Source organism: Aquila chrysaetos, chromosome 17 (genome assembly GCF_900496995.4).
Source record: "Aquila chrysaetos chrysaetos chromosome 17, bAquChr1.4, whole genome shotgun sequence".
Taxonomy (NCBI): Eukaryota; Metazoa; Chordata; class Aves; order Accipitriformes; family Accipitridae; genus Aquila; species Aquila chrysaetos.
In genome coordinates, this window is record NC_044020.1 from 1,491,935 (window position 1) to 1,509,442 (window position 17,508).

Consider the following 17,508-nt stretch of genomic DNA (forward strand, 5'->3'; position numbering starts at 1 on the left):
AAAGAGGCGAGGTGTATGTAAGAAGGAATTGGGCTAAATTCAAGGAGGAGATCAAATGATGACCTAGGAAGCTTGTCTCTGTCCCAGAAATATTGTTCCCCCCACTGTCCTCCCACTGGCTCCTGCAGTTTTAGTATGGGCTTGCTCTCCCCCTTGGTGTTCCTTTCCTGCAGATGCCCCTGCACATAGAAATCCCTTGACATGGGGCAGAAAGCGGGGGGAGCCCCAGACCCCCTCCCCACTCCATCTCTCAGAGGTTTTTTCCCCTGTCACCTGCTGTGGCTCCCATGGTGCTGCAGGAACAGCAGGGAGAGTTTTGGCTCGGCCTGGGACCCGGCAGGATGGTCCCCTCCCCGCAAACATGGGCACCGAGCCGCACCGAGGGGAAAGCAAAGCAGCAAGGATTGAAGTGACGTGGCCCCTGTTCCCCTTTGGAGGGACGTTTAAGCCTGCTGGAGAGGCAGAGGGGATCTGTAGCATATGCCGCAGCACCAGCTTTATGATTTAGGCAAACAGTGTAAATGCTTAAGTACTTACACCCTAATGTCTTTCCTAGCACTTTCACAAATGGACTCTCCTGCCCGCCTGTGCAGAGCAACCTCGGCTATGGTCTCGTAGCAGGGACCGATGTAATTGCCTCCTTCTGCCGACCGGCACACCTGGAAATGCGATGTGCGCAGTGTGACCCTCTCCCTCCGCCCTGCCTCCCCATCGGAGGGGACAGCCCCGTGATGCTCAGCCCGTCCTGCAACGTGCTGGGGACCTCTGCACGGTGCACGACACCTTGGAGGGTGGTATCACAGCGTAGGAACATCAGGCAGGGGAGCAGGTGATTTGTTTCAATGTTTTGCTGAAGTTGTACAGCAATTCCTGACCAGACGGAGAAGTGGAAGACGTGGCAAGCCTACACTCCCCAGTCGAGTGCTATGGCACGCACATACCGGGGTAGGGGCTCTCCTACCCCTCACGGGCCCAGATTTGGTCTCACGTGTTCCCACAGCAACAGCAAAGCAATCACATTCCTCCTTCTCTCCTGCGCACACCGATTAAAATCATCCTCATTGCAACTGCCTCAGCTCGAGCACCCAGCCCTTTAATTGCCGCAATGAAGGATACGAATGTAGGCGATTCTGAGGCCAGCAAAGCAGAAAATTAGCATTTAGCGTGAAAATGATACCACTGCATCATCATCCCTGGTGCAAAGCAAACACCACAACCAGCCGGGCTGCCTCTTTCCCTCCCTGCCCGCGTGCTCAGACCCGTCGGATGCTGCAACAGCCCCATAGCTTCCCGCATCCGCGGGTCCTGCCCCTCCGAGGCTGCCACCAGAAAACCCCGGGCGGGCAGGGGGCTGCAAGTCGGCATCTGCTTTCCACCTCTGGACTTTTGATGAAGCGGATTTATACACTCCCTTCTGAGATAATCCTCCCTCAAACGTCAAAAGTGCCACATTAGCCGCTGCATTGATTCCTGAAGTATTTACAGAGCAGAAAAATGCAGCGGCAGCAAGCTTGAGGCTGGAGGGAAGAAACCTGCACCCTCCGGGTGTCCCTCGGGGTGAATCATCCCCATCTCAAGCCAGGAGTCAGATCTTCACCTTCTCCAGATCCTTAACTAGCTTTCTCCATCGTTAGTGCAAATTCCTCTCAGGCCTTTTCACCTCTTTCTTACCTAGGCTGTATTTTCGCCTGGTTGGACACAAATAAACATTAAAATGCTGTGTCCATCCAAGCACAAAAGGAAAAGCTGTTTACCAGTCAGGCTGGGATGGAGCCAGCACCCCCAGCCCCAGGGCTCAGCCTGCCAGTGGGTCCCAGTAGATAAGGGCACTGGAGTTAGCTGGGATGGAGGCGATGGCTCTGCCTCTGCCGTGGTCCCCGGGCAGGACTACGGATGAGGCCCGGAGAGATCACTCTGGAGCAGGATCCAGTCACAGATCCAGCAGCTGCACGGGCACCCTTGCTTTGTTGTGAGATTTTGGGCTGTTCAGCCATGCCCACGTCAGAGGTGCCTGGGATTGAAAGCAAAATCCCAAGTTATGGGTCAAACTTCGAACAGGCTCCAGGATGTCGGGGCTGGGGGCAGGGGATCCTGGTTCCTTCTGGCTGCCAGCACCGTCTTCGTTTCACGTGCAAACCTACACAGGAGCAACGTTCAGGTAGATGACAACTAACCTTCCGAATTCACGGGCAGTGCAGGGGTGCCTGCCACGCTTGCCCACCCCGGCCAGAGCTCCTCACACCGGTGGCTTCTAGCACAGAGCGAGGTGCCGTTTCCCTGGCCTCTCCCTCGCGTGGGCGCCTGCAAGTCCTTGCCCAAAAGGGAGATTATTTCAACGTGTTTTGACGCGGACACACAGGGTGGTTCCAGCTGCCCCAGGTCCCCGCGTGCCCGACCGTGCGGTCTGCCGCAGGCCCCCGCCAGCCCCCGTGTCCCCTTCCCATGGACGCCGTTCCCCCGGGCAGCAGCCGTGGGCACGCCGTAGTGACCAGCGCGGGTTGCCACCGAGCCGTGCCTGGCTCGTCAGGCTGCGACGCCGCGGGGCTGCCCCTTGCTCCGGGCCCACGGCGCGTGGCCGGAGAGGGGCTGTCTGCCCTGGGCGCGAGCAGAGACCTCTGCGACTCGTTGACGGTCGGCGATGGAAAGTGCTGTATCGGTGCTGTGGGGACTACTGGTGAGCACTGTCCTGTGTCAGCAGTTCGGGCTGTTTATTGCTTTAATATACAGTTGAAAAAAAAAAAAGACCGGTGGGAGATGTGGTTATAAACCACAGCCACCCTGAAACGGGTACATGCCTACGCCCACATACATGCACACACCCCAGCAGTGACTATGGCAGCATAAGAATAAATATTGAGCAGACACCGAGGGATTTTTAGAATAGTCTCTCCAGGTTTTTTTATTCAATGCCATGTTGTTTGTTGTTGGTTTCTCCCCCCCCCCCCCCCCCCCCTCCTGATTTATTTCCTATGCCTGGGCTTACTATAACAGCAGAAACTAATCAGTGGCCAATGATGATTAACAGTCTCTCACAGGTTATTAACTCTACGTTCAATGGAAGGTCATTTTTAAAGACTGTGACAAGAAATATAAGTGTACGGGGGTGGTGGTTGTATGTACGTAGAGGGAATATACACACAAAAGCAGATGTTTTATCCACGCCATCCCATTTACATTGCACTCGACTCTTTCTTAGAAATATATATTATTATCTAGAATGTGTGTAGTAATCCTGTGAGTAGATCATATCTTGAAACAAGCCCTTCATACAGCTAAGATAAGGAGGTGGGAGAAGAACGGCATAAACGGGAACATAAATTAACTGTGTTTGTGAAATTGTAATTGAAAGGAGAAATGGGGTCATCTGCTTTCATCGTTATCAGCCCAGCGATGATTAGATGCTGCTAAAGGTGACAGTGGTAGTTTTAGAGGAAAGCCCACCTGGTACTTCATATCCAAAGCTGTGATAGCTCAAAAGCTAGGCTTATACCAAGGACTTGCAGGGTAATAAAAATGCCTGCCTGTGTGTGGACCGTGTACCTTCGGTTCTTGTGTATGACACTTTTCCTCCTTGTGTGCAGGCCGGTAGCTCTCTCCTAAGAAGGCACTTTGCAATTTAAGAGCAAAAGCTTGGATTAAAGACGTTTCGCTGAAAAATATTGTCTCTTCAGATTGCCATCTGCATGGCCCGTGGTATCGCTGATGGTTTGTTTTGAAGCAGCATCTTAGCCCATATGGGTGTTTCTGACCAAAGTAGGGGCGGCCGCCCCGCCTGGTTGTGCTGGGTGGTTGCCAGCCCCCTTTTTGGAGATGCTCTGTGAAGGAACAGTGCTATTCCCTTAGCAGCAGTCGTAAGAAAGATAAGAAGAGAAAGAAAGTTGTGGCAGCAGGGCAATGTCAGGCAGCAAATCCCACCGCACCGTGGTCAGCACAAACAGGTAACTTACAGTGCAAAAATTTCATACAGGATGAATAAGCTGGAGGAACGGGAGGGGAAGAGCTGCAGGAGGAGCTGCTGTTGTTTTGCATGGTACACTGTGTGCACCAATCCTGCCCCAGCAACCAGAAATTAAAAAAACCCCAAGCTACAGTATTTTTCAAAGTTTTCAGAAATAATACAGATAACCAAAACAGCGTTAGCCAGAGGGGTTAAAGTGCTCTGGTCTCCAGGAAAACATCCTTGGAAAAACAGTGCCTCTCCCGCTCCATCATTCTGCTCCATGGACCATGAGACAGAGGGACAGCTGTACGTGCTGACTTCAGTGACTACAGAAAAAATTGCTAAGGAAAAAAATTTGTATTCCTCTGTGCCCACAGCGCTGCACGGCAAAGGGGGAGCGTGAGGTGGAGCCTGCTGTGGCTTACATGGCAACAGCCCAACTGCTAATGGGAGCAACTTCGTGAGGTGCCGAGTCCTCCCTGCTCCTACTAATGTCACGAGCATGAAATATGCTCAGCAGCTCTGCTGACACGTAAAGCGACGGTGACGACGTACCCGGCCAGAAGGTCCATCTGTGCAATCCCATCCCCGGCATAAGGGAAAGGGCAGAGCCCTTATTACTGCAACTGCTGTTAGAGCAAGAGCAGAGGCATGCTGCAAGCCAGAGGCTGAGATGCTGGTTTTGGTGGGGGTGAGAGCTCTTTACTTGTAAATCGAGCACATCTGCTCTGGAAGTGGCCGGGAGGCATAAATATTGAATATCACATTGCCAGCTCCCGCTCAAAGTGTGACAGGATCTTAGCAGAAATAAACAGGGGGCTTAGAAATATGCAGAAGAAGGAAAAAGTGCTAGAGAAGAAACATGTATGTCTAAATGAGATGGAAGAAATGAATGGTAATTCAAGGATACTGAGATACTGAGTTCCTACTGGAAGCCAGTCCCTAGCAAGGAACAAAAATAACATGGAAAAAACTGAGAAGTAAGGCAGATCTCATAAAATGAAGTATTCATGAAGACGAAGGAAGGGAATATTTGGAAAGCCAGATCACATGCAGATAGACTGAACTGGGTGGCATACATCCAGGGGCCTGACTTTTCAAAGCACCAAGCACTTCTTACAAGGTGCACTGTGTGTTTTGTATCGCAGCTAGTCAGAAAATCAGCGGGGTTTGATTTTTCTCTTCTCTGTGAAATTCTTGTGATGAGAACAAGCAAACCAAAGCCGCTTACCCCCACGTCTTCAATAATAAATTTTGGGGTTTTAGTTACATTGGCTAAAAATCAAATCTCTGCTCCTGAGCCGCTGCTACGACGCCTTTTGCTCTCGTTGCACGGTGGGTGTGCAGGGCACATCTCCCGCAGCGCCCTGCGGACACCTCACTGCCTGGGGACCCATCTTCAGGGCCCTGTGGGGTGGACAAGTGGCCTGGTGTCTCGAGGAGACGGTCACCAGGGGCCACCCAGGACACAACACCTCTGTGAAGCCCCGTGGGAGCATTTTGGACATGAGAGCTATTTTGGTGGGAATCATTTTGTTCTCAGCAAAAAGGAAAAGTAGAAAATTCCTTGAAGGCATCTACGTTTTCTACTTTATGTTTCTTTTGTCTGAAAAATCATTTTCCTGCTCAATGACACTTTCAATTCTGCCCCCCAGGCCTGTTCGATTCATATTAATTTCATGGAAAGCTGGTGGTGTTCAGTCCTTCACAGCACCTGGCCTCACAAACCCCCCCCAAAAAACCCAAATGCACCACACTGCCAACTTGCCATGAAAGAAAACAGTGGTCACGCTGGCAATTACTTCCCATATATCTAATTTCACCGGGAAACTTTTGGTAGTAGTAAGGAAGACAGATGAAGATGGAGAAGCCACGAAAAGAAGTACGCCTGTCGGTACACTTCCTTCATTTGGCAGTGCTGAGACAGGGTCTCTGGGCGCAGAAGAAATACTAAATACAGTGCGTTTTCCACGGGCAGGTTGGAGTGGTGGAGGATTTCACGTGCAAGAGAAGATGGGAAGCACTAGGGATGGGCTCTGCTCTGCAGCTGCAATGCACCACACCGATGGGCCCAGAGGCTGTGGCGAGAGGGGGAAAAATACAGGGAGGGCTTAGAAAAAAAGACTCATAAAGATGTTGAAAAGAGGCGGAGGAACCAGCTGGCAAGCCAGGATGAAAAGAGCAAAATACGCCCAGCTTGGCGGAGCAGCAGCTGGAGCAGGACGCGGTAGCGGCGTGCGAGCACGTGGAGGAGCTCAGCACCGAGCAGGGAGAGGGACTGCTCTTGGCGGCAGACGCGGGGGAGAGCCGGGCACGAGGGTAACGTGGCAGCGGGACAAAACAGAGCGATGTCGGGCTGACAACGGCAAAGAGCCTCTTGGCAGGAGCTGCCTGCGATACAGTCCCCCGTGGGAAGTGGGGAGTACGGGCGGCTGAAAAGACGCCTGGGCAAATCCTGGGCTGCCCTCAGGTGTTGTCTGGGAGGTGGGTGGGTGATGACAGAGGTTTTTTCCTGGTGCCAACAGCCAGGCATAGCTGGGAAAGGCAGCTCTTGCCAGGAGAAACCGCACAACCTGCCCTGCCGCAGAAATCCCCAGCAAAAACACAAGGCGTTTGCTGGGTTTATAATATTCTGCTTCCTCTTTAGGAAGGATGGATGTTTCCTCCTTCTTCTTCAAACAGTTAGTAAATAATTAAAAGAGAGAGACAAAATATTCTCTAAAGATAACCTAGTCTTCTGTTTCCATGGCAACCTCTTTCCTAAGCCAGACGCCTTTTGCTCGAGTCATAAAGCGGAAGGTGAAAGCCCTTTTGCAGGGATGTGGGAGCGGTGGCATGACCCCGCTGGGAGGCAAAGGGGAGGCATCGTGCAGAGCAAAAGGACTGTCGCGAACCCCAAACCACAAGAGAAACAAAGTTTTTCCTTGCAAGTCACTTCCAGGGACAACCGAGAATAAGCTGAGAGAGCATCCATCCTGGAGGCTGTAAGTCACACCGTGAGGTCACCGCCACCATCTTTCCCACCATCTTTTGACCCTTCTTTCCTCCCAAGTGCAGGCCATACTTCTATCGTGACTGAATATCGGGGTAGCTTCTAGCACTGCACCGATCTCTGACCTTTCTCCCATTGCTCAGCTGAAACGTTTCACAGCCCACGCAACTGCCAGGACAGCTCGGAGGCCCACCGCCTTACAGGAACCACTCTGTGCATTGAGTTGCCTGGGGTTTGCATGGGTTTTAACTGTTTGGGATTTTTTGGCAAGCCCTACCTCTGGCTTCAAAGCAGCTCTGGGTTTGAGGCTAAGCCTTGTGCAGCCCAAGTTCATTGTTCAGCCATTTGGGGACGGACTGCCCTCCTTCCCTGAGGACGTGAAACCATGTGTCTCGTCTCTCCTCTCTGCCCATGGGAGAGCAGGCAGGGGCAACTCACCCAAAGAACCACCAGTGCAAAAATAGCATTTAAAGACCCTTATTATTGCTTTAATAGATCTGGATCAGCATCCTTTCTGCAAGGACGAGGACCCGGGCCCTCATGTCTTCGACAGGTCTGACCTCCCTGCAGTCAGCATGCTTGCAACACAGCAAACACTCCTTCCAGCAAATAAATCAAGTCAACACAGTAATTATCCTTTTCCTGGCTGTTGGTCCCATTTGATGCTCTTGCTTTTCACAGCCCCAGTTCATAAGATGCAGCAGCTGCTTAAAAATCAGACAGGTCACAATACAACCAGAACATCTCTCTTTTTACTGCCCACTTCACAATGCTTCATATGCCAGCTGGGAAGGCTCTGGGAGGGCTGCAGGGGCCCTCTTGAGCTGATGGAAAAAATGGGACAGGAATCCCCAAGGGAGCCCTGCTCCTTCTCTGAGCAGTGCACCAGCCTCCAAACCTCCCCATCTCCATTGGGCTGCTACCCTCTCCCCGCTGCCCTTCTCACTCTGTCTTCTCTAACACACCTTAGTGGAGCTTCCCTGGGGTGGTAGGTGACATCCGAAATTCTTTGTGCCCCCCCGCCCCGGGTGGCTGGCTTTCCTACCCACCTGCAAACCCAGGAAGGGTACGAAATCTCGGAGTCGCTGCAGGAGGAGATCCAGGAAGGAGACACGTGCAGTCATATTGCTGGAAAGGCAAGGATGCAGCCTCCAGGAGGGCTTGCTGCAACCCTGCCGGGAGAGGATCGTGTCTGCCGGATCAAATCCTGGATCCTGAGGCAGGTCATGGTTCAAGGAGTCGGTCTGCCCTCCCCCTCCACACCGCAGCCCTCCCCACTCGCCCTCCTTTGGCAAGGAGAGCTGCAGTTCTCCCTCTCCCCCGTCTCTCCAGCTGATGAGCCAGTTAGCCTGGACACAACACACATAAACATCCTTACATTTGCGTGCACACACACACATACACACACACGCCAATATTCCCTGCTCTCCGTGTCCGCGGTTGGCACCGAGCAGGACTCCGGTCCCAGCTACGTTGACGCAAATCGGGAAAACGCCAGAGGATGAAGGTGATGCTGGAGAGGAGGCAGAGCCACCACCACGCTGAGGATGTTCTTGTAGGGTCTTCCCGGTGGGACTTGGAAGAGGGTTAGCCCTCGGCCAGGGGACTGACTATGTTGTGTGTTGTTGAAGCCCCCCTTTGCTTTTATTTGTCTTTTTTAAAATTCTAGTTTTTGTCTTCTTTAATATATATAGCTATAGATACAAAAATAACAGATAGGTTTCTCTAGAGATGATTTTTGCACCTTTGGGCTTCTAAAATAAAATATCACAATTACTGCAAATGAAAGGGGGAAAAGTTCATTTCCTCTCCCCTTTTTACCTCCTCCTCCCCTTCCACCCTGCCACTCCCACTCCAAATTTCCCCACATATCTTGTAATTTTTTTCCCTTAGCAGTTTTCTTTCTTCGGAAAATGCAAAAGACAAACCCAACAAAACAACAACAAAAATATGCCATGTAGCCTCCATCCCCTCCTCCCATGAGCACGCCCGCTGTGTTCACACATTCCCTTCAAAGCAAGGCTTTTCACCTCAAAATGCTTCCCGTGCTCCATGGCTGTTTGCTTTTCCCTGCTGCCGGGGCCAGATTTTCACCTGCTGTAAATCAGCATGAATCCACCTCAAGCCAGAGCTTTGCTGCTTTACACCAGCAGAAGCGCACAATCGCGTTTTGCCAATTTACGCTCGACCTGAAGATCTGGCCCGCAGTTTTTAATGTTTGAAATGGAAGCATGGACAATAAGTTAGTTCCCAGAAACAGGCAAGGCAAACCCCAGACGCTCTTCCCTTGCTGCTCCCCCTGCTTCCCTTCCCTTCGCCCCCACCCTCCTCGTTCGGCGTAGCACCTCCTTCAGCCCCCCTTTGCTTGCTCCTCCTTAGCACTTTCCAAAATTCGTAATCTCTCGGTAAAAAAAATAAATAAATCGATCTCTCTATATATGTATATGTATATAACTAAACAGCTGCCACGTGGCAGTCACCTGGCTGGAGGGTCCCGTCCCTCCCAGCCCCATGGCCTTTTCTTGTCGCTATAGTCTCTGCGGTGATGGTCCAGGTCTTGCCCTCGGGCAGGACTGTTCCCGTATTGCTTGCACTCTCCCACGCCTCTGAGGTACGGTACCAGAGTATTTATTCTATATATATATATATTTATGTATATATATATATTTATAAATTTTTGTTTGCCTGGTTCTTTTTCTTGCAAATCCTTTGGAATTGCTGCTGGGGAGAAGCTCGTGAAACACGCTCCCCGTGCCGGCGGCCAAACGCTCCCTCCCTGTGCCCCAGGGACCCTCATCTGTTCCTCTTGCTGACTCCGTCACCCAGCTCCAGCTCGGACGGGAGCGGGGAGCCGCGGTCCCCCGTCCCCCGTCCGCCGGGGCCGTCCGGCTCCTCTCCATCCCCGGGCGAGGGGGTGTCCTTGCAGAAGTCCGTCACCCAGGAAGGCATCGAGAGGAAGCCCCGGGGGTCAACGGTGTAGAAGGGCTTGGCACGGTGGGCGGCGGGACGGCGGGGCGAGGGGCTGGCGTGGAGGCTGCCGGTGCTGCTGCACTTCTTCACCAGCGTCAGCCCCGGCGGCGGCGGGGAGAAGAGGGAGGTCAGCGAGAGGCTGCTGAGGGTCTCCGAGGGCTCGCTGTTGTTGCCGCCCCCCCCGCAGGCTGCTACCGGCCCCCTCCTCGTCCGAGGGGTCCATGGAGTCGTGGTGGGTGCAGCCGGGGCTGGTGCTCCCGCCGCTGCTGTGGCTGCGCTGGTGACGGCAGATGCTTCGCAGGCTGAAGAGCCCCCGGCCCCGCAGGCTCCGGCGGCGGGAGGTGGGCGAGAGGGGGGCTGCCAGGGGTCTTTGGCTGCCGGCAGCCGGCACGGGGCACAGAGCCACCGGTAGGTCCAGGGTGCGCTGGGGAGAGTCGCTGAGGTTGAGGCTGTCCTCCAGCGTGGTCTGCAGGCTGCCCGCCGAGCTGCTGCTCCGGCTGTCCAGCGAGGTATCGCTCTCCGGGGCCTGGGGAGCAGGAGTGTGGAAACACAGTCCGCGGGAAGGAGATGGGCGCAGGGGGGAAGAGATGGGCAGGGGGCAACAGGCTTTGCCTTTTTTTTTTTTTTTTTTTTTTTTTTTTTTTTTGAGTACTTTGGGGTGTGAAAAATAAACCACAATTGCAAAAAAAAGCGGGAAAAACTCCAATTCCTTTCCCGCACTCCTCCGCTGGGGAGGGCAGCTCTAAACCACCTGAGCAATGCTACAAAGCACCAGCCACACAGCTTGCCCAGGGGAATTCCCTTCTGGGGGAGGAGGAAAGGTTTCAGTATGTTGAGCTCTGACTTCATTCTGCTCCAGAATGAAGAAAGGTTTCAGTATTTTGAGCTCTGACTTCATTCTGCTCCAGAATGAAGAAAGGTTTCAGTATGTTGAGCTCTGACTTCATTCTGCTCCAGAATGAATTTTCCCCTCCCATGTGAAATGCTCCAAAGGGAAGGGGTACTGGGTTTGTGAGCTCTGCAGTCCCTGCTGCTGGGCTGTCCCTGACCATGGGTAGTCCAGGAGCCAGCGGAGCTGAGGATCCCTGTGGGTCCTCACTCTTGGCTTCCCTGTAAACCTGTCACAGAGGCTGCAGACACATTGAAACCATCAGCTGGCCAGAAATCAGGGGACTTCTGTACACTGACCTCAGGCTCTGTACATATACTTCCTCTCATTAAAAAATCAGCAGTATTTGGAGAGAGAAAAGAGGCCTCACAGCTCTTCTGATGAGCACTAGTGACAATGATGGTATTTAGGGCAGAAAGGTGGGGTCGCCTTCCAGCAGGAAGGGGAAACAGCCTTAATTTCCTTGTATGAGGGCTCAGTTAGTTAAGCTGCATTTCAGTTGTTCCTAGGAAATTGGTCTGCACTATGAGATCGTCACTGGGACACAGCACTGGAAATGATGCACATAGGACTGGAAGCAGTCTCCTGAACCACGGCTATTCCATACAGTCTGCATCACATAATCAGAACTTTACCAATTTCAGCTTTAAAACAGTTCAGTACTTTTGCCCCAGTGGTACGCCAGCTCCAGAGCTCTTTTTCTTGATGTCTAAACTTATACCAGAAGTTTCAACACCGCAACAACTCAGTGGTCTCAGCTCAAGGCTAAATTTATCCTTGGTGAATTTATACACATTTGTATTGTGCCAACAGTGTCTGTCACATAGAACTGGATGACATATGATTCTATTTTTATTTTTCAGTTTGCGTGGAATAGAGTGTCCCTATACTCCTCAAACAGGAATTGTTCATGGAGTATCTTCCAAGAACAATAAGAGGAATCTCTATTGGACTTTCATCTCTGCCTCCTCTGCTCTTCAGAGACACTTGATCTTCCCTCAACACTTTTATTCTTCTCTTTCATTAGTGAGAAATAGCTGCCTTTTCAGAAAGAGACAGCACCTTTCTGGGATGTAAGAGCTAAGTGGGGAGGGGAAAACAGCAAACTCAGGGATGCGGTGTGTGGATGTGGCACGAAGGGCTATGGAGGAGGTAGGTGGGGAGAAGCCTGTTCCAACCAAGAAAGCGCACGATCTGGAGTCACGGCACGAAGAGGAGCCGAGGCGGCTGTGCGGCTGCCACCTCCTTGGCTCACGCTGCAGCTGCTGTGCAGGCAGGTGTCTGCAGCGCGCTCAGTGCAGGGGACCCCGGGGTGAGCTAAAAGGTGGTGTGATTTTGTCTTTGTGTGGGGCTAGCTGCAGCTGCCAAACTATTTTTTGATCCAAAGCAGAAGATATGATTTCAAGGACTGAGAGCTATACAACACCCCTTTGCCATACAACCCTCTCTCCTCCCCAAGGCTCCCGCACTCTGCAGTCCACCGTGCTCCTCCAGCAGGTTAGGTCCAGGTGACCCAGCCCATGACCACAGCTGCCTCTCTCCTTCTTCTGCCCTCCTCCCCATTCAGCCCCTCTGTTTGTATGTGATGTGATCAAGCTTTCCTAGCAGGGGGAAGCGGGGATCCTCACCTGATGAAGAAGTGAACAGTTCACACTCGGAGATCTCAGTGATGCCCATGAGCCTTGCAGAGAGATCTTAGGAAGGTTGCGTGGACATGAAACTTTCTCAGGCCCTGTCTGGGTGGCAGAGATGGCTGGGTGGAAAAATTCTGCTGGTACAGGTAACAGAGGGCAAGATGCACCTGGAGAGAAGGGGCTGGGAGGGACTGACAAAGCATCAAAAGAAATGGGGAGGAGAACAGAAACAGAAAAAAAAAAAGAAAGTTGAAGAGTCCTCCAATTTGGTTTGGTGCCTTTGCTGCTGTTACACAGAGGGTCCTGCAAGTCTAGTGTACAGAGGATATTTAGTAACACACACTCCTGGCCAAGAAGCCTCAGTCTAGTGTTCACACCATGGGTCCCACTTTCTACTCAAGGACCAAAACCTGCACCAGACCCAGAAGATCTAACACAGCTCAGAGCCATAAAGCAACAGCCCAGCTTGCTTCTCCTGTAGTTGCTCTTGCAGAAAAATGTTGAGCTGTGAGGCCTTGATTCAACTATGTATCACTGCCAGAGGACTTTCACCCCAGACCCTGCAAGGCAAGGGATGAAGGGAGATAAATAAACTGGTGGTTTGGGAAACCAGGGGACCACAGGAAGCCAGAGCATGCTCAAGAGTAGCACTGGAGTAGCACTTCCACCAAGGGCAGAGACGTATTACGTATTCCCTGAACCTGTACCTGAGTAGCCTGGTCTTGGGGGCAGCAACGTTTTACCGTGCCAAGTGAGCACAGTTCATCCAGCTGGCACGTCAGGGGAGTCTGTCCCCACTCTTCTCTGACCGTGCATGGGTGCACGACTGTGAACAAGAATCAGCTCTTTCATGATACTTCGCATAGGCAGGTCCGAGGGAGGATATAAAATCTAGCAGCAAAAGAAGAAACTGCTCCTCACCCCATTCCCGATGACTGGCAACCTGAAAGCTAATTCTTGGTTAGTGTAACCCCACGTCACATTAACTCCATTCCTGGCAGGGAGGAGGCAGGGGAAAGGCAGATGAGCCGAACCAACCCACACTTTCAGCAGACCTGGAGAATGATGAAAGCTGTGCTCACCTTTGGTACTTTCATGCTTTAGCCAAGACTGGACTGAGTTGAAAGGAGTTTTCTCTATTTCACACAGGTAACTGTCCGGGTTTGTAGAGCCATCCGCACTGGATATTGGGAGCAGGCATTCCCCCAGATCGCCTACCCCATTGGAGTCAGGGCTGTCCTGGCCATCCTGCTGGAAAAAAATGAGGACAAAGCCTTGTGAAATGTAATGGCAGACGAAAGAGCAGACTTGTGAAAGCCTCAAGAAGGGCTGATTCTGAAGACACCTTCAAGCTAGCTAAGAGATGCTCAGGTTTCCAGCCCAAATCCCCTAAATTTAAGCTCATTCAGAGGAAGTTACTGACGGTAGTGAAGAGAATTTTCTAAAACATACATCCCTTTTTTTCTCCTCAAATCCTTCTCCACGATATGTCTCTATGGAGAAGCTCTTGAAAAGTGACCTGAATTTATATTCCTCAGCAGGGACACTTGGATGAATACAGAACACTTCAAATGAGCAGGGGCAGAAATACAGCACATGGTGCAACGTGCCCACGACCACCTGGGGCTAACCTTGATCTCCTTAGGACTCAGCTGAGAAGTGCTGTGATTGTCTGACTCATCTCCTAGAAGGACGGAAGAGGACTTGTCTGAGTTGAGGGATAATGCTTCCATTTCGGCTAGCTGGACCTGCAAAAAGGGAAAGGAGCTGTCACAGGTCATGCCTGGCACCCACCTTTCAAGCAGTCACACTGTTTATGGTGGGTAAGTGAGAGCCTGTAGACCCAAGATCAATTTTAGGTTATATTCCTTGGATACATCAGGTACTGCCTAACCCAGACCTGGGCTGGGCAGGAGAATCCACTTTTTAAGGAAGGTTGAACATACGATCTGTAAGCAGCCCACCGCCAGTCCATGCTCCTCTAGTGCCAGAATTGGAGGAAGGAGTCCTGAATCTGTCCCAGCGACAGGGCTGGCACAAGGCCCTGCAAGTAAAGCCAGGCGGGGAGAGGGCTCCCTCGGGCCGGTGACAAGGCAGTCTGCTCTGCTGAGGGATGAGGAGTGGACCCCTCTCTCTGAAGGCACCACGGACAGCCCTGCTTAAACGTGAAGGTGCTTTCATTCCAGGGATAGTCATGCCTCTTGCAGTCCATGCCGGTATCATGCTTTTCATATTCTCTTACCTTCGTCACTGAAACTCTGTTTCTCTCCAGCTTCCCTGTGTCTTCCCTCTCCCCTCACCTCTAATCTACCCAAGACCTCAGCTAACACCATCTCCCATCCTGCTCTCCATCCCTAAACTCACCCCTCCCACCCACTCATACTTGCGCTCTCTTGCTTTCTGAAACCACATCTGACCACTGCATCCTTCCCATCCTTGAGCCTCCGCTCCGCCCCAGTCCCGTGCCTGACCTTGCTTCATCTTTTGGCCTGTTTCATAGCACATGTGCCCCTCTCCCATCCTCTTTCCTCCAATTCCCCTCTGCCTGACATCTCTTTCCCACAATGCCTGAAAAGCATCTCCTTTTTCTAGTAGCCTAAGCAGCTGCTCTGTCCCTCCTGTGCTTGGCTTTCCACTACTGGTCTCTAGAGTCCCACCAGTTCCCATGACCTGACTCTTGACAGCTATATTCTGGGTTGTCTCAGTCAGGACAGTTTGCTTCCTGGCCGTTTATTTTGTCCTCCCCTGCGTTTGTGTTTGTAAGAGGCGGGTACAGCTTTTCTGCTATAAGAGCAGGTGGAACATTTGGAGAGATGACTCCTTCGAGCTGGGAGTTTAGTGGCTTGTGCCAATGCCAGAGACTGGAAGAGGTCTCCATCCGAGGAATAGCGCACTTCGAATAAATGGGATGGAAAACCAGAGCTGGATTTAAATAAAGGGCACAAATGACATCCTTATTTGGGATATTATTCTGACACAGGAACATGGTGCCGTTCAACCATGAAGAGAGCCCAAAACCAACAACTGCTGCTGAGAGCGGACGCACCAGAGAGCCCACAATGAAGTTAAGACAAGCATGCTACACAGCCATCAGTCAGCAACTACTTGTGCAGAGAAACACAGTCTTCATTCAGTCCCACTTAATGTGCATACTCATCCATTACTCGCCTAAGTGCTTGTTACACCAGAACAGCCTTACAACTGTGCTTGTAGAGACACGAGCGTGAAATGTGATAACATCTGCCGCTACCTTCTCCATCCATAAAAAAAGGGTTTCAACAAAAGCCAGAATAGTCTGTTCTTCACTGAACCGCTTGCTTGCAAATTCTGGCCACCCTGGGATCTACACAAAAAACATAATCAACAAAGTCATGAATAGATAAACTGCATGTGTGGAAACGGTTCACCGCGGCTCACTGGCAAACTCCTGCCACCAGCTGAACACTCTATCAGCCACCAATACACAGATATCTAACTCAACCAGCCCAAGAGTGAAAGGATAGCGATGACAAGAGAAGAGGTTAGCAGTATGAAAAAAAGATGATTTGTTCTTATAGCTTCCCTTACTGCAGAATATTTTAAAATCTTCTGACTAAAGATGAGGAACAAAAAAAATTTTAAAATTGCAGTGGGGGGAGAAGGGGCTGTTCACTAGGAGCACAATCCATGAAAACTGCCAGGGACACCAACCTGAGACACTGAACCATGCACACATATCCCTCAGAAAATAACTAGTTGCAGATATAGCATATCTTCAAAAACAGAGCCATGATTACAAAAATCCTTAATTGTACAAATAATTGGCTTGAAGATAAGATGCAAGCAGCATAACTGGGAAAGATGCTGAGCACTTCTACTCAATGTGACAAAAAGCTTAATAACTCTGAGCATATGTTTGAGTCCATCCACTGTGCTCAGCATCTTGATGGATTAAACTACAAGCGAAATGGAAGTGAACATTTTTGGCTGATTTGTGATTTTTGTCACAAGGGCACAGTTAAGGGTGATTGGGTGGGCAGCAAGCATACTATTTTGTTTGAACACACATGCATTGAACAGGACTAGATAAAACCTGTTTTGCCTATATTACTTGCTGTCGGTTGCTTCTGAGATAATACAATTCTGTGTGTACAATGCACATTCGGATATGTTGATGTACCAGAGTACACCCTAATTTAATGACTGTGTGTATTGCTGGTGTTAGTGCAGGGACAAGCCTAGCTGTGACTCCATGCAGTGATTTCCTCTTGGAATTTCCTCAGTGTTTTTTATACTATGAAATATAAAGAGAAGGTCATGATCAACCATGACTTAAAATCCTGAGCTGCAGTTTTGATTCGTATGATCAGAAATAAAATATCTACATTTTACCACTAAAGTTATTCCTGCATTTGGACCATTTCTTTTCAATTCCACATTTTAGAAGTATTGAAATATCAATTTTGAAAAATAATTTATGGCTCTATAACAGCCATTAGAAAATATGGTCTAAGAATAATTCTTTGGTTGTGATTATTCTGTCAAACTCTTTGCTGTGGCTGTGGGTTGTGCTTGAAGATTTTGCTGCCTAGTTTCCTTGCTGGGAAGGTAAGAAAATCTGTTGTTGTTGTCTTCATTCCTAGGCAGGATACTGAAGACTATCTGGAAGGTTTTCAAATGCAGCAAACTAGCTGCAAATGACTTAATTTTGGGGTAATCATTCTGGAATGCCTTAGAAGACCTGATTTCCTGAGAAGGCTGAGCACCAATTCCTGAATATATGGACTTATGCAAAGCAGTAGAAAATGCAGTTAATTGAAAACTACTTATTTGGCTGTATTAATGCAGCATCTATTTGTGAAGTGTTGCAATACTGATAAACTACAGCAATATCTGCATTTTGATATTTCAAAGGGAAGCTATGGGGACAAGCAGATAGCTGAAAGGCTGAAAAAAAATTAGAGCATCAGAACCACGGATAGCGTAATCTGCCAATGAGAGCTCTCTTCCCAAGTTTCCTGGTTTCTTCATAAGCAATAGCAACATATCAAGTTAGTTATGGGGAAGGAGATGGTGAAGATTGCCACTGACGTACTGATTCACT

General features: G+C 50.5%; 1 protein-coding gene across 1 annotated transcript in view; it reads right to left on the bottom strand.

Moving 5' to 3' along the window:
- Window positions 1-7,398: 7,398 nt before the first annotated feature.
- The window catches only part of CACNA1I (calcium voltage-gated channel subunit alpha1 I), a 172,771-nt gene continuing 162,661 nt past the window's right edge, over window positions 7,399-17,508 (bottom strand). The window contains 5 exon segments of the mRNA XM_030041229.1: window positions 7,399-10,085; window positions 10,087-10,428; window positions 12,420-12,616; window positions 13,508-13,673; window positions 14,057-14,173. Of these exon segments, the coding sequence (XP_029897089.1) occupies window positions 9,726-10,085; window positions 10,087-10,428; window positions 12,420-12,616; window positions 13,508-13,673; window positions 14,057-14,173 (1,182 nt within the window). The 3' untranslated portion in view covers window positions 7,399-9,725.